The following is a 24,850-nucleotide window of genomic DNA, read 5'->3' on the forward strand; positions in this document are numbered from 1 at the left end:
ATGCCCAGTTTTAATTGGGTGCAATGATGCCCTTTCCTTGGCCACTATTCAGTTATAGCCTTGCTGCCAGGGACCAACAAGATGAGCATTTTTTAGTCAGGCATAAAGCAAGTAAATAGAAACTTCAGTCTGGGAGTGATTTTGCCTTTCCCAAACCCTAGAGGAGGGTTCTCCATTTTTCTTTTGTTTGTTTGTTTTTTATTGTACCCTTCTAACAGTAAAAAGTTTCTGGTCAAACATTCCCAATATATGGATAATTATTTATTTATAAATTGTATACATGTATTACCATACTAATGTATCTGTGCTTTTATAAAATCCATCAAAATGGAAATTTAAAGTTATATAAAAATGAATATAACATATAAAATTATATAAAATGAATATAAATAGAAGTTCTCATATTTTCTTCTCTTGCCCTAACAAATGTCTTATAAGTAGCCCACTGGCTGAAAGGACTCACATGCTACTAGAAGGTGTGGTAACAGCAAGGCTCTCCAAACAGTTTGGTAACCATCAGGTCACCAAACACATGTGGCCCCAACTCACCCAATGGCCCACTCTCTTCCATTAATGCTGTCAAAAGCTATTGGCTTTACTTTGAAGAAAAATGATAATTCAGTCATTGAATGATGATTTAAAAGACTTTATTTGTAGTGGAACAAGCTAAATGCTGTATTCATTCCAAATGAAAAGAACTAGACTACTGATTGTACTGTAGGATAAGGAGGAAGGCAATAAAGCTGCAGTACATCCTTGAGGCGTGTCAAAGTGGTATGGTAGGGAAAACGAGAGTTTTATCTCACAAAGCCATAAACACTGAACAACTTAATTTTCCATTCCAGAAAATCAGCAGTCATCAAAACAGCACTTGGCAAAACATTTAAAATTTGTGATAATAACAAGTACTGCAGTGGCACTGCGTGTGGTTCTCCACTCTGACATTCCCCATTACCATGACCTAAAGGGGAAGGAAAAAAACATAGTATAGATTAGATGATAGATAGATAGATAGATAGATACATACATATATACATAGAGGCAAAATTGAAGAATATTAAATAAAATTGTCTGCATTCTGCTGAAATAAATAGATGCATACTACATTTGCACAGTCTCCTTTTTAGGAGATATTTTTAGCATGAGTAAGCTGTACTTTCTCCCAACCTGCCCCTTGTCACCTCTACCCCTATTCTCCTCACTCTGAATAAATCCAGCCTATACCCACAAGACAATTGACTCTTTTAATTAATGGGTAGAAATGTATTCCCCACCTGTACAAATGCTCAACAGAGGCTGGGTCATTAGACACCTTTGGCATTAAATCCCATGGGTGGGCTCTATGAACATTTCTCTGATTGGGCTGTTGGAAAGCTTCTGGGGTTCTTGAGGTTCTTACCCTGGTCAATGATTTAGCTACACAGCAAGTGGATTCTGAGGTGACGTTTTTTTGGACCAACATCGTCTTCTTGGATCTTAATGGAGTGGGATAGGCTCTAGAGAAGCAGCAGCCCATACACTGATATATTGGGGCACCCGGCTTGGAGAAGAATTTGTTTTCCTTTGGCTTGCATTCTGGGCAATCTATCAGGAAAAAAAAAAAAAAAAGGCAGAGTAAAATAATCCAATAAAGATTCAAAAAGAATCTATGAGGCCAGCACAGTAGCTCACACCTGTAATCCTAGCACTTTGGGAGGCCGAAATGGAATTGCTTGAGCTCAGGAGTTCGAGAGCAGCATGGGCAACATGGTGAAACCCTGTTTCTACAAAAAATACAAAAAAAAAAAAAAAGCCAGACGTGATAGTGCACACCTGTAGTCCCAGCTACTTGATGGTCTGGGGCAGAAGAATTTCTTGAAGCTGGGAGGTCAAGACTGCAGTGAGCTGAGATCGTGCCACTGTACTCCAGCCTGGGTGACAAAGTGAGACCCTGATTCAAAAAAAAAATAAGAAAAAACGCAGTGGCTCATGCCTAAAATCCTAGCACTTTGGAGGCTGAGGCGGATGGATCACCAAAGGTCAGGAATTCAAGACCAGCCTGGCCAACATGGTGAAACCCCATCTCTACTAAAAATACAAAAATTTAGCTGGGCATGGTGGCAGGCGCCTGTAATACCAGCTACTCAGAAAGCTGAGGCAGGAGAATCGCTAGAATCCGGGAGGCGGAGGTTGCAGTAAGCTGAGATCACGCCATTGCACTCCAGCCTGGGTGATAGAGCGAGACTCTGTCTCAAAAGAAAAGGCAAGGTAAGGCAAGGCAAGGCACGGCACAGCACAGCAAGGCAAGGCAAGGCACAGCAACAAAGGAAAGAAACTACGAATGTTTCCTTATGATGGGGATAGTGAATATTATTTTTCCATCAAAAATGAAAGGAAACTAAGTAAGTGCTTTTTGGTTATATGTTAATCTTCATCTATAATGTCTATTTAATATTTATACTGATTAATGTTCATGAGGAATAAAATTTAAAAACAAACATTTTCACAGATATGCATAGAAAATCTCAGTTGTAGTCTTTCTTCAAGCATGGATTCTCTATCCCAATGCTAACAGTATGCCTAGAGGAAACACAAAACTTGACAGATGAAAACATCACGTTCATCTGAAAGGAGAATTTTGCACGGAGGAAAAATATTTTTCCCTTTAGAATCTGCTATTGTTTGTCCCACAGTAACTCCAAATATTGACAGAGAGAAATATGTAGGAATTAAGAAAGCCTGGTGACTGCAGAGAGACTGATATTAGATCAGACGCCTGCACTTGGGACCTGGATTAAAATATTACCACTTATCTAGAGAAAAACCATAACCAATAGTAGCTCACAAATTTCAAAGCAGAAGGAATTATATCAGCTACTATATGAGATTTTTCAGACAATACAGCAAAATATATTTACTGTATGAAATGGTTTTGTTTTTCTCACTTATTAACTGATGTGAAAATTCATCTACAAAGGCAATGTTAAAATCGCAAATCTTCTGGGAGAAATGTAAAAAATAAGTGAGCTAACTGAATAAGGAGGGTTTTCTTCTTGTAAGACTTAAAAAAAGAATACAAAGGAATCTATTTCAGATGAAAATGTATAGGCTGCTACATACACGGTTGTGTAAGATATCATTTTCACTGCACATTTTCTGAACTTAATTTAATTTTATGTTCACAATCTACAAGAGCCTAGATATGAATCCAGCAGCAAAGACTTATTGCTTTTGAAAAGGAGGTAGAAATGTAATTAATGGAGTTATTGATGTACATCTAGAAATGTGTATTGTCCTTATTACTCAAACCACAAGCTTTGTCACACACCCTGCACTGTAAACTCTCCATCAGGAAAGGAATGGAGAATATGCAGAAACACCGACAATGTGACCAGAATGACAGCTGCATATTTTCTGTAGCAATCCATGGTGCTCCTGCAAACAGACATGCAAAAAAAAAAGCAGTTAATTTAAAATTGGCTTACCAGCCATAGTAACACCCAGTAGTTTCAACATTACTACTAACAATAATAATCAGTGTCTTGACCTCTCTGCTTTTAGCTCCCAACATATACTAAAATCATGTAATTTTTTAAATTTCTCCTTAAGAAAGAGATAGATAACTGAATCTTCCCATTTCTCACATTAACTTCTAGAAATTGGTTTAATAATAATTACGATAAATTATCTTCTTAAATTCTTTAAAATTTAAATTTTAGAATTTAAATTTTAAATTCTGTCATCCTGTTACAAAGCCTTAATGTCCTTATTTGTAAAACATGGAACTTAAACTAGATAATACCTAAGAAAATATTTATAAACTTATATATGAGATATAAAATATACAATCATTTAATGGAGGATAAACACAAAGTATTCAACATTATCAGCCATTAAGGAAATGCAAATTAAAACTACAATGACATATTACACATCTATCAGAATGGCTAAAATAAAAAATAACACCAAATACTGGCATGGATGCAGAGAACCAAGATAACTCAGGCATTGCTGGTGGGAATATAAAATGGTACAGCCACTCTGGGAAATAGTTTGGCAGTTTCTGATAAAACAAAACATGTACTTACCGTATGCCCCAACAGTTGCACTTTTGGGCATTTTTCTCAGAGAACGGAAGACTATGTTCACACAAAACTTATATACAAATATTCATAGAAACTTTGTTTAAAGTAGCCAAAAAACTGAAAATATTTCAAATGCCCATCAGCAGGTGAATGGTTACACAAATGATGGTATAGTCATACCATGGAATACTGTCCAGCAACAAAAAAAAAATGAACACACTATTGATGCACTCGCAACTTGAATGGATCTCAAGAGAATTATGCAGAATGAAGGCTGAATACTATATGATTCCATCTATATAACACTGTGAAAATAACAAAATTATAGAGATAGAGAATAGATTAATGGTTCCAAGGAGTTAGCACTGGGAAAGAAGTGTATATGGGTGAGTGTGGCTCTAAAGGGATAGCACAAGGGAGCTGTGATGATGGGACAGCTGCATGTTGATAGGGATGTTAGTCCCAGTAATCTACACATGAGATAAAACTGCATAACAGGGCACTAGTATTGTGTGTGTGTATGTGTGTGTGTGTGTGTGTGTGTGTGTGTGTGTGTCTTAAATCTGAATAAGCTGTATAGGTGGCAACAATGTCAGTTTTCTAGTATTCACATTACACTATAGTTATACGAGATAATTATCAATGAGGGAACAAGCTGAAGGGTATACAGGACTTCTCTGTACATTTTTTTGCAACTTCCTCTAAATCTGCAATTATTCAAAATAAAAGTTTTAAAAAAAATAATTCAGAATGAGGTTTAAAGGTACATATGAGTCAAAACTTTTGGTTATTTTTTGTGTAGACTGACATAATAGGGCTGAGTTTCTGCTAGATGTTTATATTAATCCATAACACTTCTTAGGAATAATTTGTCAGACAGCAGAACTAAGTTTATAATACATGTTGAGTATTTCTATTCTGAACATTTGAAATCTGAAATGGCCCACAATCTGAAACATTTTGAGCACCAACATGATAACACAAGTGGAAAGTTCCACATATAAGTACTTAACAGAAACTTTGTTTATGCACAAAATATTCAAAATAGTGTATAAAATTACCTTCGGGCTATGTATATACGAAACAAATGATTTTTATGTTTAGACATGGGTCTCATCCCCAAGATATCTCACTATGTATATGCAAATATTCCAAAATCCAAAAAAATTTAAAATCTAAAACATCTTTCATCCTCAGCATTTCAGATAAAGGACACTCAACCTGTATAGAAATTCAGATTGTGTAAATACAAAGGCTAAAACAAATGTATGTCACTATTTCTACCTGAGATATATATATATAGTTATATTTATACATAAGTAATTTTGACTTCTATTTCTCTTCATACATAATTAACACTGAATAAATATTGTTCTAAGTTAGTGGCTCTCAAAGTGTGATCTGGGAACCCCAAAGATTTTCAGTGGATCTGTGAGGTTAAAATGATTTTCATAATAATACTAACATGTTGTTTGTCTTTTTTTCCTCTTCATCCTCTTGGGTGTTCAGAGAAATTTTCCAGAGGCTACATGACACGTAATTTTATAACAGATTGAATGAAGAAGCACATGAGAATTTAGCTGTGTTCTGTTAGGCTAGACAACAAAGAGCTTTGCAAAAGGGTAAATAATGCTACTCTTATCACTAATTTTTTTTTCTTGAAAATTGTCTTTTAAAAAAATAAATATGTTACTTTTGTTAACATATGATGGATTTTTCTAAATGAATAAATATTTTTAAACTTTAACATAATCACTAAGCTATTAAATATGAATGGATATAACCTCATGAATAGAAGCTCTTTGGGCTCTTCAATAATTTTTTTGTTTTGTTTTGTTTTTTGAGATGGAGTCTCCCTCTATTGCCCAGGATGGAATGCAGTCATGCAATCTCAGCTTACTGCAACCTCCACCTCCTGGGTTCAAGCAATTCTCCTGCCTCAGCATCCCAAGTAGATGGGACTACAGGCACGCGCCATGACACCCGGCTAATTTTTTTTTTTTTCTTTTGTATTTTTAGTAGAGATGGGATTTCACCATATTGGCCAGACTGGTCTTGAACTCCTGACCTCGTGATCCACCTGCCTTGGCCTCCCAAAGTGCTGGGATTACAGGCATGAGCCACCACGCTCGGCCTGGGCTCTTCAATAATTTTTAAGAGTGTAAACAGGTTCTGAGATCACAGAGTTTGAGAATAAACAAAGCCATAAGGAAATTTTCAGAATTAAAACTAATTTTCTTTTTAAACAAGTATCATCTTTGTGCCTTAATATTGCAGCTCATGTATTATGAAAATTCAGCCATTATGCAGTGAACAATTATATCAGAATTAATTCAGAGGAGAAACATTTACAATAAGATTGCAGAATGTGAAAGCATGAAGCCAATGCGCATTTTATAATTGCCTTTATAATAAAGAGAAGATTGAAAAAGTGAAACAAAAATCACTATTGCTGTAGCAGAAACTGTTATCTTTCTTTGCCTTTATTTTGAAAAGAGATGACATTAACCAAGTAAAAACAGAATAACCTTCAAAGTCTAGGTGATTTTGAAAGCATTTTAATAAATCTTTTTATCATCCTAATCACCCTCAGGTTTTTCTGTTTTAAAATTCAAAAGAAAATATTAAGAATCAGAGGGAAAAATTAAATTATGCTGAGATTTATGCTATTTTGCAAAAATATGCTCACTCTAAAGTCAGATTTGCTAATCTCAGCCTCTTTTGATATTCCGCATGAGTATTTTCCAAACTTCATAGACCCTGTAAATGAAACCTCAGACTAATCTGCAATACACATCAGCATACCCTTATATTCCATCACCCACCACATCAAGATAATATGAGTCCAAGAAAATGTGAGTTTTCGCAACTTGGCCTTCTTTCTCTCCCTTTTCAGTTCATCTACTTCAGAGTCTTTTAAGGAGCTGCTCAACTGCCAGATTCACTGTGAAGTTTTCACCCAACCCCAAAGACAAAATAAATATCTTCCTCCACTGCACTCACCTGTCACTTAGCTTATAATTCTTAGATGATGCCCCACAGTCTAGCCGGTTATGTACACGTCTATCTCTTCATCCACAAAGAAAGCTTCTTTCTTTTTATTTAAAATAGAAATGGGGTCTCGAGAAGCGGAAGCTGCAGTGAGCAGAGATTGTGCCACTGCACTCTACCCTGGGCAACAGAGAGAGACCCCGTCTCAAAAAAAAAAAAAAAAAAAAAGAAAAGAAATGGGCATCTCACTATGTTGTCTAGGCCAATCTGGAACTCCTGAGCTCAAGCAATCCTCCTGCCTCACCCTCCCAAAGTGCTGAATTACAGGTGTGAGCCACCGTGCTTGGACTGAGAAAGCTTCTTCAAGATAGAAACTATGCCCCTCTAATCAACCATTACCCTAGCACCCTCCCAAAGTGCTGAATTACAGGTGTGAGCCACCGTGCTTGGACTGAGAAAGCGTCTTCAAGATAGAAACTATGCCCCTCTAATCAACCATTACCCTAGCACAAGGCCTCGTACAAAGCAAATGATCAATACAGTTATGTGGAATTGGGACTTTAGAACAGTGACAATAGTATCAACCAAAAACTGCTAATATAGAGTTGTCATTCACACTAAAGAACAAGATAATCTTGAATGACAACTTAGAATAGATGTTCAGTAAAATAAAATATTTTCATATAATTTCATTAGAGAGAGTATGTTCAGCTATAAAATTGTAGCTGGCTAATAGGTGAATCTATAAATGTTACATATGTCACAGGGAGCAACCATTTTATGCTAAGACATGAAAGTCATAAAAATTCAAAAGAAACCATTAATAAAGAACACATAATAGCTTCAGGGTTTAAACTGGTGTCTCTTAGTTCATATTAAACAATTTAGATTCTTGAAATAATGTGACTCTGTGAGGAAAAGATAGTGAAGGAGTGAAGGATGCGCTCCAAAATACACCAGATTGGTATATTGATTATTTTGAGTTGAAAACATTGCTGAAATGTTAGTTGCAGAAAGAGTGAGCTGAACCTGTTGCTTTCTGCATGCAGCAAGCAATGATAATTCCTCTGGGAGGGGCACCCTCTCCATGCCTGGGTGAGAAAATAGCCCTTATCACCAGAGACTTGGAAATAGAGGCTACAATGACCCAGAATAAAAATACTCAATGAAGTAACCCTTATCTTCCACCTGTTTTACACCTTCTCCTCACATATCTCTTACTGACTCCCCTAGAAATTCACTGCCCCAGCCAGATTTTCTTTCTCTTTTTTTTTTTTTTTTTTTTTTTGAGATGGAATCTCGCTGTCACTCAGGCTGAAGTGCAGTGACACAATCTCGACTTACTGCAACCTCTACCTCCCAGGTTCAAGCAATTCTCCTGCCTCAGCTTCCAGAGTAGCTGGGATTGCAGGTGCGAGCCACCACGCCCGGCTAATTTTTGTATTTTTAGTACAGAGGGGGTTTCACCATGTTGGCCAGGCTGATCTCAAACTCCTGACCTCAAGCGATCTGCCTGTCTTGGCTTCCCAAAGTGCTGGGATTACAAGCCTGAGTCACCATGTCCAGCTGCCAGATTTTCTTTGTGTTGTCATTTCTTCTCAAATTTGTCACTTGTCTAAAAAGTATAAAAGCATCTTGCTTTGGCCACTTCCTCACACTTCACTCTCTTGTGAAGATCTCTATGTACAGGTAAAATGAATAAAATTTGCATATTTCTCTCTTATTAATGTAAGAGACAATTTGGCTCCCAGATCCAGCTGAAGAGCCAACTAAGAGCTAAAAGGGGGTTGGAGGTGATCTCTGGCTCCCCTACAATGCCATTTGTTTTGGTTTTGGGTTTTTTTTGTTGTTGTTATTGTTTGAGGGTTTTTTGGTTTTTGTTTTGTTTTGTTTCATTTTGTTTTTTTCTTTGAGACAGGGTCTCTCTCTGTCTCCCAGGCTGAAGGACAGTGGTGCAGTCATGGCTCACTGCAACCTTGACCTCCCGGGATCAAGTGATTCTCCCATCTCAGCCTCCCAAGTAGCTGGAACTACAGGCACCCATCACCACATCCTGCTAATTTTTTTGTATATTTTTATAGAGACAGGGTTTCACCATGTTACCCACGCTGGTCTCAAACTCCTGGGCTTCAGCGATCTGCCCACCTCAGCCTTTCAAAGTGCTGGGATTACAGGTGTGAGCCCTCTTACCCGGCCCAATAGCATTCTTAAAAGTATAAAAGGATGTTATTACCATAACTTACCATTATTATTTAACATATGTTTGTACAATATTATTCATTGTGATTATATATAATTAATGTATTAAATGATTTATGAAATAGGTAAACACTCTACCAGTGTGCCATACAAGCCATATACATACATTAAATCCATACATACACCAATATATATCTTGACACACCAAGTATCACACACATACACATACATACACATCCCTATGTATACAGTAATAATTGTTGCAAGAAGGTTACAAGTGCTTGAAACAATGTAACATCCTGGCCTTTTGCTTGCAAACATGTTGCCATTGCTCCCCACAACCAGAGAGTGGTGAGGTTTGTGGTTTTTCTAATGGTGGCTATAGTTGGAGTGACTAATCTACACTCTCTACACCAGGAAGCTCAAATGACTCATAACACATTCTTGAGATGACTAGGCTAGGATTAGAGGCATAACTTTGTGTTAGTCAAACAGATTAAATCTAACTGACTTCTAGAGGGTTAACCTAAGGTTTCGCCTCTTTAGCCCCATCTAATCCTGCTAACTACCAAGCAGAGGCAACATAGACTGCCTTCAGTGAATGATAACTAATGAAAGGAAGCCAAGGAAGGTAAAGCTCTGAAGCCCCAGCACATTGCCTAGCATGAGACAGGGGTTCAGCCATTGTTTATTAAACAGAAGATAAGCCTTTAAGTATAGCATCTGGCATGGTCCAGAGAAGATAACAATAGTTTAGCTTTAACGAAAGATTTGAAGGTGGAAAGTCTCAAAGGAAAATGGATGTTTAGATTGCATGCCACCAACTTCCACAGAGCAGTCCCTGGAGCTCTGCATGCTCACCTCTACCTTCTGCCAAATGACCACCTCTGTCTCCAGGTGGTTGAATCTAAAGAGCCTCAGGTCAGTGGTTAGGAAACTCAACCTGGAGTGAAACTGGCTACCTGGCTACAGATTTTCTTTCCTCATATGCCCTGGCTCCAGGAAGTGGGTTTTTATCTTGTTCTTATAACATCTTGTGAGCCCCAAGGCAGCAGTGAGTGTCTTTCATGATACATGCATCACACCCCCAACCTCAATGATCCGCCAGCTTCCCACTTCTTCTCAAAAAATGCCCAAACAGTGCTCCCAGACACTAGCGTGATCTTGAGACCTATTAACATGCTAGCTCATAATTTTCTCCAATGGTGGTGGCAAGGAATGGCTGAAAGATTGAAGGGAAGAGGAGAGACTGGTTAATACCCCTACAATCTGATTCATTCATTCTTTGATACAGATAATTATTGTGTATCTTATTAAAAGATGAGTTTTAGATAATTTGGTAGGAGTTCAAGTGTCATAAAGGGCAAAATGTAACCTCCAAATTGAATGCTTGGAAGATTTTAAAATTTTAAATAAGTATCTGCTGTGTGCCAGGAACTGTGCCAAGAATTGTATCACCAGGAACTGATGATACAAGTCAGGCATGGTCGCTAGCACTTTGGGAAGCCGAGGTGAGTGGATCACTTGAGGTCAGGAGTTCGAGACCAGCCTGGCCAACATGGTGAAAACCTATCTCTACTAAAAATACAAAAATTAGCTAGGCATGGTACATGCCTGTAGTCCCAGCTACTCAGGAGGCTGAGGCAGCAGAATGGTTTGAACCCAGTAGGCAGAGATTGCAGTGAGCCTAGATCATGCCACTGCACTCCAACTTGGGTGACAAAGCAAGACTCTGTCAAAGAAAAAAAAAAAAAAAGAATGGGTGGTACAAATATGACTAAATGTCCTGCCATCTGAGGAGCTCAGGGTACAACGAGGGCTCCAGTACAAAAGCAAATGAGCTGAAGTGACACTGCTATAATAAAAGTATTTGTAGACATGGAGCCATGTGGTAGGCCAGGGACAAGAAAATAGAGGAAAAATTAATGGGAATAAAAACATGTACTTGATGGAAAAAAAAAATCAGAGTAGTTAAGGTATATTTTATTATTTTGACATTCAGGCAGGAGCTTCATGTATTCAGTCCATGGAATTCCCCCAGCAAGTAGCAAAGAGAGGATCCACAAAGTGCCCTAGTATTCAGAGGAAAATAAGGCCAAGTGAAGGCACACAGCATAGTTACATTATTTTACACATGTCTACTTATCAGTCACTCAATAATGTTTGTGCTTCTCAAAATTTTTAAAGGGAGCCAACTTATTTTCCAGATAAAAGGGAGAGAAAAGAAGTGAAAAGGCCAGGTGAGGTGGCTCACGCCTGTAATCCCAGTACTTTGGGAGGCCGAGGCAGGTGGATCACCTGAAGTTGGGAGTTCGAGACCAGCCAGATCAACATGGAGAAACCCTGTCTCTACTAAAATACAAAATTAGCCAGATGTGGTGGTACATGCCTGTAATCCCAGCTGAGGTTTGCAGGGAGGCTGAGGTAGGAGAATCGCTTGAACCCAGGAAGGTGGAGATTGTGGTGAGCTAAGATGGTGCCATTGCACTCTAGCCTGGGCAACAAAAGTGAAACTCCATCTCAAAAATAAAAAATAAAAATAAAAAGGATAATAGAAAAAATGATGACCTTTAAGATATTTATTTTAAAGGTAAATACAAGGATTGAGCAGTATTTAGAAGAAAGTTGAAGGGCTCATAGAATTGTGAAAACAATATCAATTCTTTTATGTCCATTCTTAATCACATTTTAAGAAGCTTCTTAATTGGCTAAATTTAAGGGACTTATAATAGATGTACTTATTCTATTTTAACTGTTATTTAAATATGCTTTATAATGATAACACAATTATGGAATTAAAATCTCACTTTTTTCATTACCCTTCTGGTTTTTCTAGCACATCAGCATTTTTTAAATCCTCTGCATGCTAAATCTACATTGCAAAAATCAATGAGAAGTTTTGATAGGATAAACTCCACGCACCATAAAATATTGTTTTAAATGAGAATTACATGTATTTGTTGTTTAAAAGTACCTAATTTTAAAAGTCAACATTATTGTAATAATAAATACTACTAGGAATAAAACAATGGGTAGCGTCAATTTATCATTCAAAAAAGTAAAACACCCATAGCCCAGAAAAGTTTTATACGGTGCATCATTATAGAAATATAAAAATGTTTCCAACTTTAAAAATTTGTGGATTACATTTTGTTATGTTTAATTGAGCTGTTTTCATGCCATCTTTTTACACAGCAAGCAGAATTCTCATTTAAGTGCACTACAGCATAGAACCATATTTAATTTGCCTGAAGTTTTTCAATAATAAGGTCGACAGGACTGGGTTATTGATTTATCAATCTTGACATCTTACTTTAAAAGGATTTTTTTTCTTTGTAATGAAACAGAGCAGAGGAGCTGCAAAGTGAAGCCCCTTGTTCGTTGCCCCTGTGTTTACTGCTATGGCAGATTGTACTTTCCAAAAATGGCCACAAAAATACCCCTCAGCCTACATTTATCTGCAGTGTGACCTTGTCACTCCCACATTAAACAGTGGTAATGTCTAACTTTGTACCCCATTTCACCTAAGTAGGCCCTATGACTGCTTAGATCAGGAACACAGCCGTAGTGACACTGGGCAAGTAGTAGGTATATCCCTTAACTGACCTGGCAGTTCCTGCTTTCCATCTCTTAGAAACAAGTTACCATGGAAGAAATGCTCCTACACTGAGACCACCACAGGGTGGGAAGGCCAAGCCACATGAACATAGTAAAAGTGTCACGTGGAAAGGGAGAAAGAGGCCAAGAAGTATTGAGGCACCAGACATGTGAGGGAAGAAACCGCCCTGGATGACTAGCCCCGCTGAGCTTTCAGATGACCCCAGCCGCAGCCTCCACCTGACTGCACTGAACCAGAAACTCGAGTTAAGAACTGCACAGTTGAACTCAGTCCACCAGCGGAACTTTGAAAGATAATAATTTGTTATTTTACTCACTAAGTTTTCAAGTAACTTGATGCATCACGATAAATAACTGGTACAACTGCACTCTCTTATAACAAATATTGCTCCAAAGTCTGAGATATAGAACCACAATCCTGCCTCTACTTTCTCCTCTGTGCATATGGTAGGTTGGGTGGGGAGGGTCTTTATATTAAGGGTCACATATTAAGTTAACTGATTACAGGAAATGTAACAAAGTATACAAAATTGGATTAGCATTCAACACAGTATCTGTAATACTGGATATGGTAACAATAATGTCTTATATTTTAAAAAATAACACCTACCATTAATTGAGCACTTGTGTGCCAGACATTTATTTGGGCACCTTGAACTCACAAATACATTCAATCATCATGACCAATCCTGTGTAGTATCATTCTCATTTTTGTAAAGAAATTATAGAGATGAAGTAATCTATACAAGGTCACATAATTAGTTACTGGCAGAGCCAAGATTTTAAAATGTCTCTTTACAATTCCAGACTCCTAGCTCTGAACCACTTCATTGCACTGCTTTTAAATCTTTACATTTTACAATGAGCTTCCTAAATGATGTTTTCAGATGACATATCCCTAAATAAGATGCTGATATCTTTTTTTAGAGCAACGTTATTCTGTGCCAGTTTAATATAACTTACCAATGTATTTTTTATTTTACATATTTATTTCACTTCACCTTCTTCAGAGCTATCTTTAAAAAGCCATTTCTGCCATACCCGTTGGCTCAGGCCAGTAATCCCAGCGCTTTGGGAGACCAAGGCAGGTGGATCACTTGAGCCCAGGAGTTCAAGACCAGCCTGGAGAACATTGTGAAACTCCGTATCTATTAAAAATGCAAAAATTAGCTGGGCATGGTGGCATGGGCCTGTAGTCCCAGCTACTTGGGAAGCTGAGGTTGGAGGATCACTGGAGCCTGGGAGGATGAGGCTGAAGTGGGCTGAGATACAGCCACTGTACTCCAGCCTGGGAGACAGTGAGAAACCCTGTCTTGAAAAGAGACAGGAGAGGAGAGGAGAGGAGAGGAGAGGAGAGGAGAGGAGAGGGGAGGGGAGGGGAGGGGAGGGGAGGGGAGGGGAGGGGAGGGGAGGGGAGGGGAGGGGAGGGGAGGGGAAGGGGAGGGGAAGGGGAGGGGATGGGAAGGGGAAAGAAAGAAAGGGACAGAGAGAGAGAGAAAGGAAAAGAAAAGAAATGAAAAGAAAAGAGAGCAAGTTCAGGTATTTTATAACTGTTCAAGCTATGAGAACTGTCTGCAGTGGGGAACAGCAGGCGATCAGGGAAAGGGGAAAAAGCATTGGCTTTCTTTTCTTTCTTTCTTTCTTTCTTTCTTTCTTTCTTTCTTTCTTTCTTTCTTCTTTCTTTTTTTCTTTCTTTCTTTCTTTCTTTTTTTTTTTTTTTATGAGACATGGTCTCACTCTGTCTATCAGACTGGAGTGCAGTGCCACAATCACTGCTCATTACAGTCTCAACTTCCCAAGCTCAGGTGATCCTCCCATCTTAGCCTCCCAGGTAACTGGGACAAGAGGAGTGTGCCAGCAAGCCCAGCTAATTTGAGCGTGATTTTTTGTTTTTGTGTTTTTGTTTTGTTTTGTTTTGTTTGTAGAGACAGGGTTTCTCTATGTTGCCCAGGCTGATCTTCAACTCTTGGGCTCAAGCAATATCCCCAGCTCTGCCTCCCAAAGTGCTAGAATTTCAGGCGAGAGCCCCCCTGCCCAGCCAGCATTGGCTTTCACATACATTCACTTGCTTTATTTTCTTCACACCTGTGTCATATATTAGAAAACTACACATTAGAGAATTTAAACGATTTGCCAAAGTTGTTCAGAAAGTAATCTGATCCTAAGATAGTGTCCTTCCACTTGTACTACCCCTATAGCCTGGAAGCATACCATTAAACCATGTCCTCCTTTATAACTTGGAGTCACACATGAATCATGCTGTTTCAGTTATGTTGTCTAATTTGATTTCTAATATTGTCATTGATTCTACCCCTAGTTCAGCCTAAGTGCCCCACCTTAAATCACAGAGTATTAAAGATGCTGGATCATTTCTACAATGTTACCTCTAAGTCTGATGAACCGAGAAATTGCTAGACTACCTTGTGCAACATTACAATGGCACTGCTGTAACATTATACGCCAAATTCAGAATTTGCAAAGATCAAAAGTTGATAGCAAACTACTCTAGGATTCACAATCCAGAAAAATGAAGTTTAGTGCTATGAACCATGCTGTTCTCAATAGAAATGTAAGTTAACTCCTGTAAATTTTCTCTTTGTGAAAGTAGATTACTTTGATCTGTTTTTAAGCAAGGTGTACATTACCTCCTAAGTTAGCCATTTCTGTTACTCAGCTCTTACTTTGAGTTTTCATGTAAATTTGGGTCTCACGTTAAAAACAAATGTACACTGAAACTGAAAATCTGCTCTGGAACATAATTAATTGCTTTTCTAACATTTTTCTCACATGCTACCCTTTTCAGCAGGAAATGGTAAGAAATGTGACTCATTTAAAATTTCAATGACTCTTACTGCAAAAAAGAAAAATAATAAACTTAAGAAAACCAAAGTTGAAATTAAAATGAAAAACCACGAACCCTTTATAAATGAGGACCACTCTTGTCTTTCTTAAATAATTCAAGAATATAGCAATATATTACATGCAATTTGGTTGACCAATATTATGAATAATTGAATTGGTATTAAGTCAAGTAATTATTTAAAAGATATTTTCAGAAACTTTAAATGATTCCTTTTCTAAGGCAAAATATCTGACTTTTGACTGGGAAAAAGATTGAAGAGCTTAGGAAACAAAATTCCTATGGGATGAAAGGCAGCTTCTGCATTGCTAAGGGACCCATATAGTGTCAGCCCATAGTTCTTCACACGTGCCCATATCCTGTTCTTCGACGCTAATAAGGAGGGACAAAAAAACTCTTTTATTTTCTAGTCTCTGTTTCCCAATCAGCCGCCAATTCGTGTTAATGCAAAGATAGCCATGGTTAGCTGCAAAAAAGTTTCCAGAAACTCATTGGAACTACTCAGTGAGACTTGGGCAAGTGACTTATCATTGCAAATTCATGAATAATAGCTAGAGAAATACTACCAACTCTGATTTTTATTAAAGAAGAAAATGAAAACAATGACGTTCAAGAAATTCCCTGCTACTATTCAAGTCTGCCTAAGAACATCTATTCAAAAGATAATCAGAAGCTATGATCATTCAGCTGAACAAGTGAGCCACTTTATCATGGGCCAGCTTGAAGATATAGTTATACATCACTTAAAAATGGATAATAAAACAATATCATAACGTCTACTTGCCCTCTGACTGGCTCCTGGAAGCCATTAGAAAGAATGTCTTTCCAATGACATCCAATAATTCTTGAGGAAAATTTTTAGATCCTGACAGGCACTCAAGCATCCCAGCAGGAGACATTGGGTTTCTGGTTTCTGTTAGATAGCATCTTACCCTATGATCACAGCCAAATTTTACAGACTTCCTCCCAATTCAATCATGAGTGCTGAAAAGAGAATGAGTAAAAGTCTGTCTCTCTTCTTATTAAGGTGTATGCAGAGACTCTGGAATCTTCCTCATATTCTCAAATATTTTACTCCTCAATTAAAATCCCCCAAAATTATTTTATTCATATTACCTTTCTCTGGGCTTTTTGCAGGATGTTCAGCGCAGTTGACTGTGGCTCTGAAGAGGGATTTTAGCTTCGTCTTGTGAGTTCTCAGTAACTGCAGTTAATGAAGTCCTCACCTGCTTTTTATACCAGCAGAGTGTTTCCACCAGCATCTAAGCCCTGGGATCAACAGGAAATTCCATCCAATGATTGAAGGGTACTTGGTATAATTACCATGACGTCAATTTGATCTTATCTTGTTTCAACCTTTAGGTCATTTTTGTTTTGAGCAATTTTTAGGTGATGGTGACCACAAGGTCAGCCTATGAAAAGAGAGTACACTGTCATTTTGTACGTAATTTTATTGAGCCTTACACATAACATCCTGAAATTTGACACTTTCACATAAACAAGAGACATTTAATTAGCTAAGTACCTGATATTTACCTAAACAAGAGCTACAGATTTCAGAAAATAGATGTAGAGCATTTCCAGGCTTATACCACTATTTCACTAGGAAACAGAAAAATAAAACACACGCCTATTTAGACTTTTCTAAAATTAATGTGCGTCTGAATTTAATAAAGATGCATGAGAAAGGTATGAGGCAATTCTAAGAAGGACTGAATGGTTCTCAATATACATGCCTTTTTTTTGTTTGTTTGTTTTGTTTTGTTTTGTTTTGTTTTGTTTCTCATTTCACTTTTGTAAAGCTCAGTTTCTGCCTGAACAGAAAATACGTATGTCATGGCTTGCCAAGTGTGGGACACTTAGCTCCAAGGTTCCCAACCCAGTGTCATCCTGAAACTTGCACAGCTCTTCAGACTACTGTGGCTTCTTTTTTGCACACAAAGATTATAACTCTTCAAAAGTTCCCATCTTTATCTACTCTGCTCAGTGCCACTTCTGTAAGGAACTGACTTACATACAAACTACCAAGGACCTCTTTAGCGAAGAGTTTAGAAGGTCTGTGTGATGCAAAAAGTAACTCTTATTTAACATAAAGAAACTTACCAGAGAAGGCAAAGTTGTTTTGTGATTTATTTTCTGTGATAAACAAATTTGTTTAGGTTCTTACACCTTTTCAGATTTCCGTTGTTTCCTTCCAGTATTCCCCCCAACCATTCATGTTTTCTTAGTGATGTTTCTTTTTGGGGTGCAGGTGGGGGAGACGGAATCTTGCTCTGTCGCCCAAGCTGGAGTGCAGTGGCACAATCTCACTGCAGTCTACACCTCTCAGGTTCAAGCGCTTCTCCTGCCCCAGCGTCCGAGTAGCAGGCACTACCGGTGTGCACCACCACGCCTGGCTAATTTTTGTATTTTTAGTAGAGACAGGGGTTTCACTATGTTGGCCAGGCTGGTTTAACCCCTGACCTCAAGTGATCCACCCACCTCCACTTCCAAAAGTGCTGGGATTACAGGCGTGAGCCACCATGCCAGGCCTTTCTAGTGATGATTAATGTCACCATTCTTCAAGAATTTCTATCATTTAAATATCAACCAACTGGCAGTATATTTTCAATGTAGCAGACTTATTTTGGCAATCTTTCCATTTAGGCATTTCACTCTTCTTTGTTCTATTATTTCTCTTTCATTCGTGCCTTCTTTCCATCCTTTTATTTCTTTTTTATCTGAATGACTATGTAGAAACAATGTTTCTAGGATGCTCTTATTAAATTATTTTGTTTGACTTATGATTTTGTAGTGGATTTTATTTTTATTTCAAATTTCTATATAAGAATTATGAATATTAGGGAATTCTTATGAAAATTTTTACTTTTTACAGTTTATTGTTTTTCAATTTTTTTAATGATGTGGCTACATAAATAATACAAAAGTCAGTTCCTTTCACACCTGACTTATCTTCCCCACGCCCTCAATTCTTCTACTCAGAAGCAATGTTGCCAGTTTCTTTCTTATGTTTCTGCACTCTATGTATGTATAAACAAATTATATTTAAGTCTCCATCCCTGTTGAAATTCTCCTTAAAATAACAAACAGAATACAAAAATTAGAGGAACTCCTGCCTTTGTGCTTAGAGAATCTCTGTTAGTATGGTATAAATTAGACTTCTCTGTACTTCTGTAACAAACATATATTACTTTCATAATTGGGGAAAGTAAAAACAAAAACGTGTTTTTAAGTTTCACTGTTTCATGTGGCTGCTTCCATTTATTATTGATAGTTTTAATCCATATCTGATAGTTCTATTTTCTTTACTCTGGATAAGAGCGGGTTTGGTGGGTGAAGGATACAAATACCACTCCTCAGTCATTGACAGCTGCCTCCCAGCAGCTAAAGTTTGAAGTGTCTGTCACCAAAACGATAGACTTGCCTGAAAAACTGGGACGACACAGGGCAACTCACCACCTTTACCAGGCAAAGTCCTGAGAGCCCTGTAGAGTATACAGGTCAGGGACTTCTTGCAAAGCAGTATGACACAGTTAAGTATGTACACGCTACACTAAATACATGAATTTTTTTCCTAATGAAGTTTTGTCATTTACATGCTGAAATTTTTTAAATAACCATCTCTGTAAATGTTTCATATGCTTACTTGGTTTGTTTTATTCAACATAATTTGAACTTTCTAATAGCAAAATATGATTATCACAAACATTATGCTGTAATCAGAACAGCTCAGGTATGTAAAATCCTTGCATTTCCAAGTGGCTTTTTCTTTGGTACTTTTAATGATACATTACACAATTTTAAATTTTCAAGTAGTAGAAAAGTATATACAATGAAAAATGTCATCCTCTTACTCCAAAATCTTTAATTCCATTCCCAAAGGTATTTATTTTTTAAAATTTCTTAATGTTTCCAGAAATTTACTATGTATATACATACGTTTTCTGGAGGTTTGCTGTATACAAATAGAAACACAAGATACACAGTGTTTAGTGCCTTGCCTTCTTTCTTTTTTTAAAAACATAACAATGTATCTTGGTCGTTTCTTTCATATCCAAATGTGCAGATCTAACCCACATTTTTGAATATTACAAAACATGAGGGGCCATTAATTATTTAACTAGCACTCTAGTAATGATCATTTGCATCATTTCCAGTTTTTAAATATTATAAACAATATTATAATTATCATCTTGCTCTGGTTACATATATAATTATAGTTCTAGAATAAGTTTTTAGAAGTGGAATTGTTGGATCAAAGAATATGAGTATTTTAAACTTAAGTAGAAGTTGCTCAGGTACTCACTCTTCTCCACCCCTCCTCAAAGTTAATGCTATGAAATATGTTAATTTTTGTTGAACTAACAGATGAAAAACAATACCTTATTTTTATTTGCACATAAATAATTTTGAGCAGGACTGAACATTATTTCATAAGTTGTGGTCATTTGTGAATTTTTTTCTGTGAACTGCCTGTTCAAAAATCTTTCTCAAGTTCTTAATTCTGTCTTTAATTTTAAGTTTGACTTTTGACTCTTTTATGGTAGTTTTACAATAGTTTTTATGTAGTCAAATTTATGTATCTTTTACTTTTAGACTTGCAGAGTTTATGTAATGCCAAGATTAAAAAGAAGTGCACTACTAAAAAGAAGTGCCCATACTTTATTCTAGACTGTATACAGTTTTATTTATTTTAGGGTTAGCCCTTTAATTCATCTGTAATTTATTTTGGAAATGAAGCAGAAATCTAGCTTCTTTTTAAACCTAAATGACAAGCCAGTTGTTGTAATAACATATATGGTATAATCAACTCTTCTTTCTCCACTAATTTGGAATACTACTTACTTCCTAAATATTTTGAGGTCTATTTTTGGGTTCTCTATTGTTGTGATCTATATTAATAAAAATGTTCAATCAATGGTAATTAAATATTTTAAATTTGCTTAGATTATTATTAGACATAATTATCTAGTGTCTCTTTATGAAGTATATCAACCAAAGTTGAGAAAATAGACATAAATCATATCATTAACTTGCTAACAGTCTGGTTACTATAAATTAGAAGCACTGGGATTTTCCCTCAACATTTTCTTTGACTTGTCCTGAGGCTCCTAACACCCTAATTGTCTAATCTTTACTTGACTCTTTAATGGTGTATAGCTGTGTTTCCTGCAGTACATCTCATGTTTCGTCTAAAATCAGAACTACTAGGGTGTGGTTTAAAATACAGATTCCTGGGTCCCATCCTACCCTGGTCCTTCTGGACCAAAACCTCTCTCAGTTGATCCCAGAAATTTGCATTTCATCAGTCAAAGCTTGAGAACCATGACTGCATAACATTGTTTTATTAAACATTACAGGAATTAAGTAAGGAGCAATATGGTTTGTTTTCATCTTCAATTGTCCCTTTAGCACAACTAAATCGAAAATGGTAAAGTTATTTGTTTAGTTCTGTGAGCCTCCCCTCTGTCCAAACAGCTGAAACATCCTGCTCTAAGAATCTACGAGAAACAGCTCAAAGCACCAAAACAACTATCCCCTGGTCACAAACACCAAAACAGGCAACAGAAAATTTCTTGATTGAGATTAGGTTTTTAATCAACAGCAACAGATAAGGTGACTGACAGTCAGAAAGAATCACCTGAGATGTGACGTCTAACACACTGGCAGCAACAAAAGCTCCCTATAACTGATGGACAAGAAGCAAACTGACTTGACACATGTAAAGCAGCCAAGAATATTCTCTGCTATTTCAGTCAAAACAGTGTGGTCTAATCAATAATGCAAACATCCTGTTTCTCAAGCTAACAACCTCTGCCACTGGAACCCTCAGAGAGATAAAGAAACTGCTGGTACAACTATAGCTAATCTTTCTCTAGTCTGAAACGTCAATAGACTAGGCAAATAATACTGCCAAGAAAGGGAGAAAAATCTCACAGGCGAAAAGTAATTTGTTTAACATTTTTTAATTTCTTTTTGCTTTGCACATGTCTCCTCCCACTTCCATTTCAGAAAGCTTTCAGTAATGAACTATGAAAGGATTCATGGGAGAAACAGGTTGTGTACAAGAAGGAAAGAGAAGCAATTGTATTGATAGAATTGTTCAGTTTTATGTATATTGCAGGATGGGGAGGTGAAAGAGTAGATGATGAAATAACTTCCTACCCTAATTTTGGCAGGGGAAGTCTTATGAGATCTTTTATGTTGCATGGGTTTGCCTAAAGATATTCATCCTTAAAAAGCTGGCCTATTTTGCCATGAGAGGTAAGGGTACTACATTCAGAACCTCTGAGTATTCTCTCTGAGTATCTGTATAAATGGCCATGTGGAGCTTTATAGATAGTAGAAGAACTTGGTGGGAGAGAATCAAAGCCACTTTTATTAAGGGAAGGAGATTTCCTTAGGATGATGCTTTTGGTATTGTTAAAAGAAAACTTCAGACAAATCAGATTTGATGGAGTTTAACTGAGCAAAAAGAAGCAATGATTCACGAGTCGGGCAGCCTCCAGAATCACAGCAGATTCAGAGAGACTCCAGGGGTGCCTTGTGGTCAGAACAAATTCATAGACAAAAAAAGTAAAGTGACGTCCAGGAATCAGAAGTGAGGTACAGAAATAGCTGGATTGCTTGCAGGTTGGCGTTTGCCTTATTTGAACACAGTTTGAACACTCAACACTCTATGAGTGGTTGAAGTGTGGCCACTGGGAATGGCCAAGACTCACTTATTGTTACAGGTGTGTATTCCCAAGTTAGGTTTTCTATCTTGTCTTTTAAGCTAGGTTACGGTTAGTTCACAGACTCAAATATAGAAGTACGGAGTCCTTCTCAGGCCATATTTAGTTCACTCTAACAGTGTCGATAACAGGAATCCCGTTGTTCCTTCTAGGAGTGGGCAGTAGTGCCACTTGCCCTCATCTAAATCTTGGCTGCTATTCAATGGAAAATACATTTAAGGGGAAGGAGTGAAACCTAACCACAAACATTATCTCAACACCCCTTCTCCACTAATATCATCCCTATCCCTGGGCTCCGGCTGAAATGGAGTGTGGGAGAATTTTGTCCATCCTCATTCTCTAAGTACAGCCCAGGCCTCAGTGGGACTGCAGCAAGTCCCAGTCACTGTTCAGACAGTGGGAAGCTCTCTGTCACCAAGGTAACTCCCTATTTCTCCAGCATTTTTAGATGCCGTATGAATGAGCCATTAGCCAGCAGTCCTTCTGCTATGGTTTGGATATGCTTTGTTTGGCCCTGCCAAATCTTATGTGGAAATTCAATCCCCAGTGCTGGAGGTGGGGCCTAATGGGAGGTGTGTGGATCATGGGGGTGGATCCCTCATGACTGGCTTGGTGCCATCCTCATGGTAATGAGTGAGTTCTTGCTCTATTAGTTCCCACGGGAGTTCTTCCCAGAGCTGGTTGTTAAAAAGAACCTGGTACCTCCTCCCTCCCCTTTCTCTACCTCTTTTTTCTCCAGGTGACCTCTGCACAATGTCTCCCCTCTCTTTTGCCATGAATGGAAACAACTTGAAGCTCTCACCAAAAGCAGATGCAGCCACCATGCTTCTTGTACAGTCTGCAGAACTGTGAACCAAATAAACTTCTTTTCTTTATAAATTATCCAGCCTCTGGTATTCCTTTATAACAACACTAATAGACAAATGGACTAAGACACTTTCTCCATACTCGTACATTCCCCACACTCACATCTCCAGGATAAATGTACTTTCTGAGAGTTGGGGGCCAAATGGGAGAAAGGAATAAAGGCTTCCCACTTTTTCTTTATGCCTGATCAGTTTCAAAGGCCACCATGCCATATCAGGCTGTTTAAATCCATTCTCCCTGGGAGTGGTTTTAACTTGGGTCATTCTTTGAAATGCTAAGGCTGGATTCCAGAAGAAAAAAAAAGAAGAAAGAGGAGAAAGAGTGGGAGGTAAATAATTTGTATATATCTGAAAATTGCCAAAGGAATAGAATACTATAAAATACAGAATAAGAGTTGCCAATAAAGAGATGGAGAGAAATCATACGGAGACTGATTCCTAGATTTTAGAGAATTGAGACAACATTATCATTATTTAACTATATGACCCCCTCTCCCTACGCCCAAAATATTGTATTTCTATTGTGAATTTTGTTTTGAGAATTGTTTATATTCTTTGCGATAATCAGAGACATTCTGGATGCAGAAATTGGGTTGGAAGCTCTGGCCTAAAGCACTAAACATGCAAAACTTATTCTGTCTCATGGCTTCACATGAAATCTCTATTCCAGACCTGACATCTCCCTTGAGCTTCACACCAGTGTCTTCGTTCAGTGCATTAACTATCTGTTGCTATGCAACCAATTACTCCAAACGTAGCAGCTTAAATCAACAAGCATTTATTGTCTCACATAGATTCTGAGGGTCAGAAATCCGGGAGCCCCTTATCTGGGTGGTTCTGAACCAAGGTCACTCAAAAGGTTGCAGCCACGCTGTCATATGGGGCTACAGTTATCATAAAGCTCAAGTGGGGCTGGAGAATGCACTTCTAAACTCATTCACATGGTTGCTGACAAGCCGCAGTTCCTCACTGGTTATTGGCCAGAGACTTTAGTTCCTCACCTCATCCTCCTCTCCACAGGGCTGCTAACAACACATTATCTGACTTCCCCTAGAGCAATAAATGAGAGGGAGAGAGTAGACACCCAAAAAGGTCACTACTGGCAAGGATACAGCGTAACTGGAACTTCCATACATTATTGGTGGGAATGCAAATTGTACAATCACTTCAGAAAACAGTTTGGCAGGTCCTTTTTTTTTTTGGAGACAAGATCTCACTCTGTTGCCCAGACCTGGAGTGCAGCCGCACGATCTCGGCTCACCGCAACCTCTGCCTCTCAGGCTCAAGTAATCCTCCCACCTCAGCCTCCTGAGCAGCAGGGACTACAGGCATGCGCCACCATGCCTGGCTAGATTTTTTTTGTATTTTTTGTAGAGATGAGGTTTCGCCATGTTGCCCAGGCTGGTCTGGAACTCCTGAGCTCAGGCGATCTGCCCGTCTCGGCCTCCCAAAGTGCTGGAATTACAGGCATGGGCCACCGAACCTGGCCTGACAGTTTCTTATAAAGTTAAATATACA

General features: G+C 37.9%; 1 protein-coding gene across 2 annotated transcripts; it reads right to left on the reverse strand.

The window, feature by feature from the left end:
• Positions 1-625: 625 nt before the first annotated feature.
• On the reverse strand, positions 626-17,223 carry CGA (glycoprotein hormones, alpha polypeptide). Of its 2 annotated transcripts, none has more exons than XM_033234539.1 (4): positions 16,849-17,223; positions 3,308-3,414; positions 1,400-1,584; positions 626-961 (listed from the first exon to the last, which is right to left on the reverse strand). In XM_033234539.1, the coding sequence occupies exons 2-4, from the start codon at positions 3,405-3,407 to the stop codon at positions 884-886; spliced, it is 363 nt and encodes a 120-aa protein (XP_033090430.1). In that variant the 5' UTR covers positions 3,408-3,414; positions 16,849-17,223; the 3' UTR covers positions 626-883. The 2 variants fall into 2 exon arrangements, with proteins under 2 accessions (XP_033090430.1, XP_033090431.1); XM_033234540.1 differs by lacking the exon at positions 16,849-17,223 and adding an exon at positions 7,068-7,213 and having other exon boundaries at positions 629-961.
• Positions 17,224-24,850: the final 7,627 nt, after the last annotated feature.

This window comes from Trachypithecus francoisi, unplaced genomic scaffold (genome assembly GCF_009764315.1).
Source record: "Trachypithecus francoisi isolate TF-2019V2 unplaced genomic scaffold, Tfra_2.0 Lachesis_group15, whole genome shotgun sequence".
Classification (NCBI taxonomy): domain Eukaryota; kingdom Metazoa; phylum Chordata; class Mammalia; order Primates; family Cercopithecidae; genus Trachypithecus; species Trachypithecus francoisi.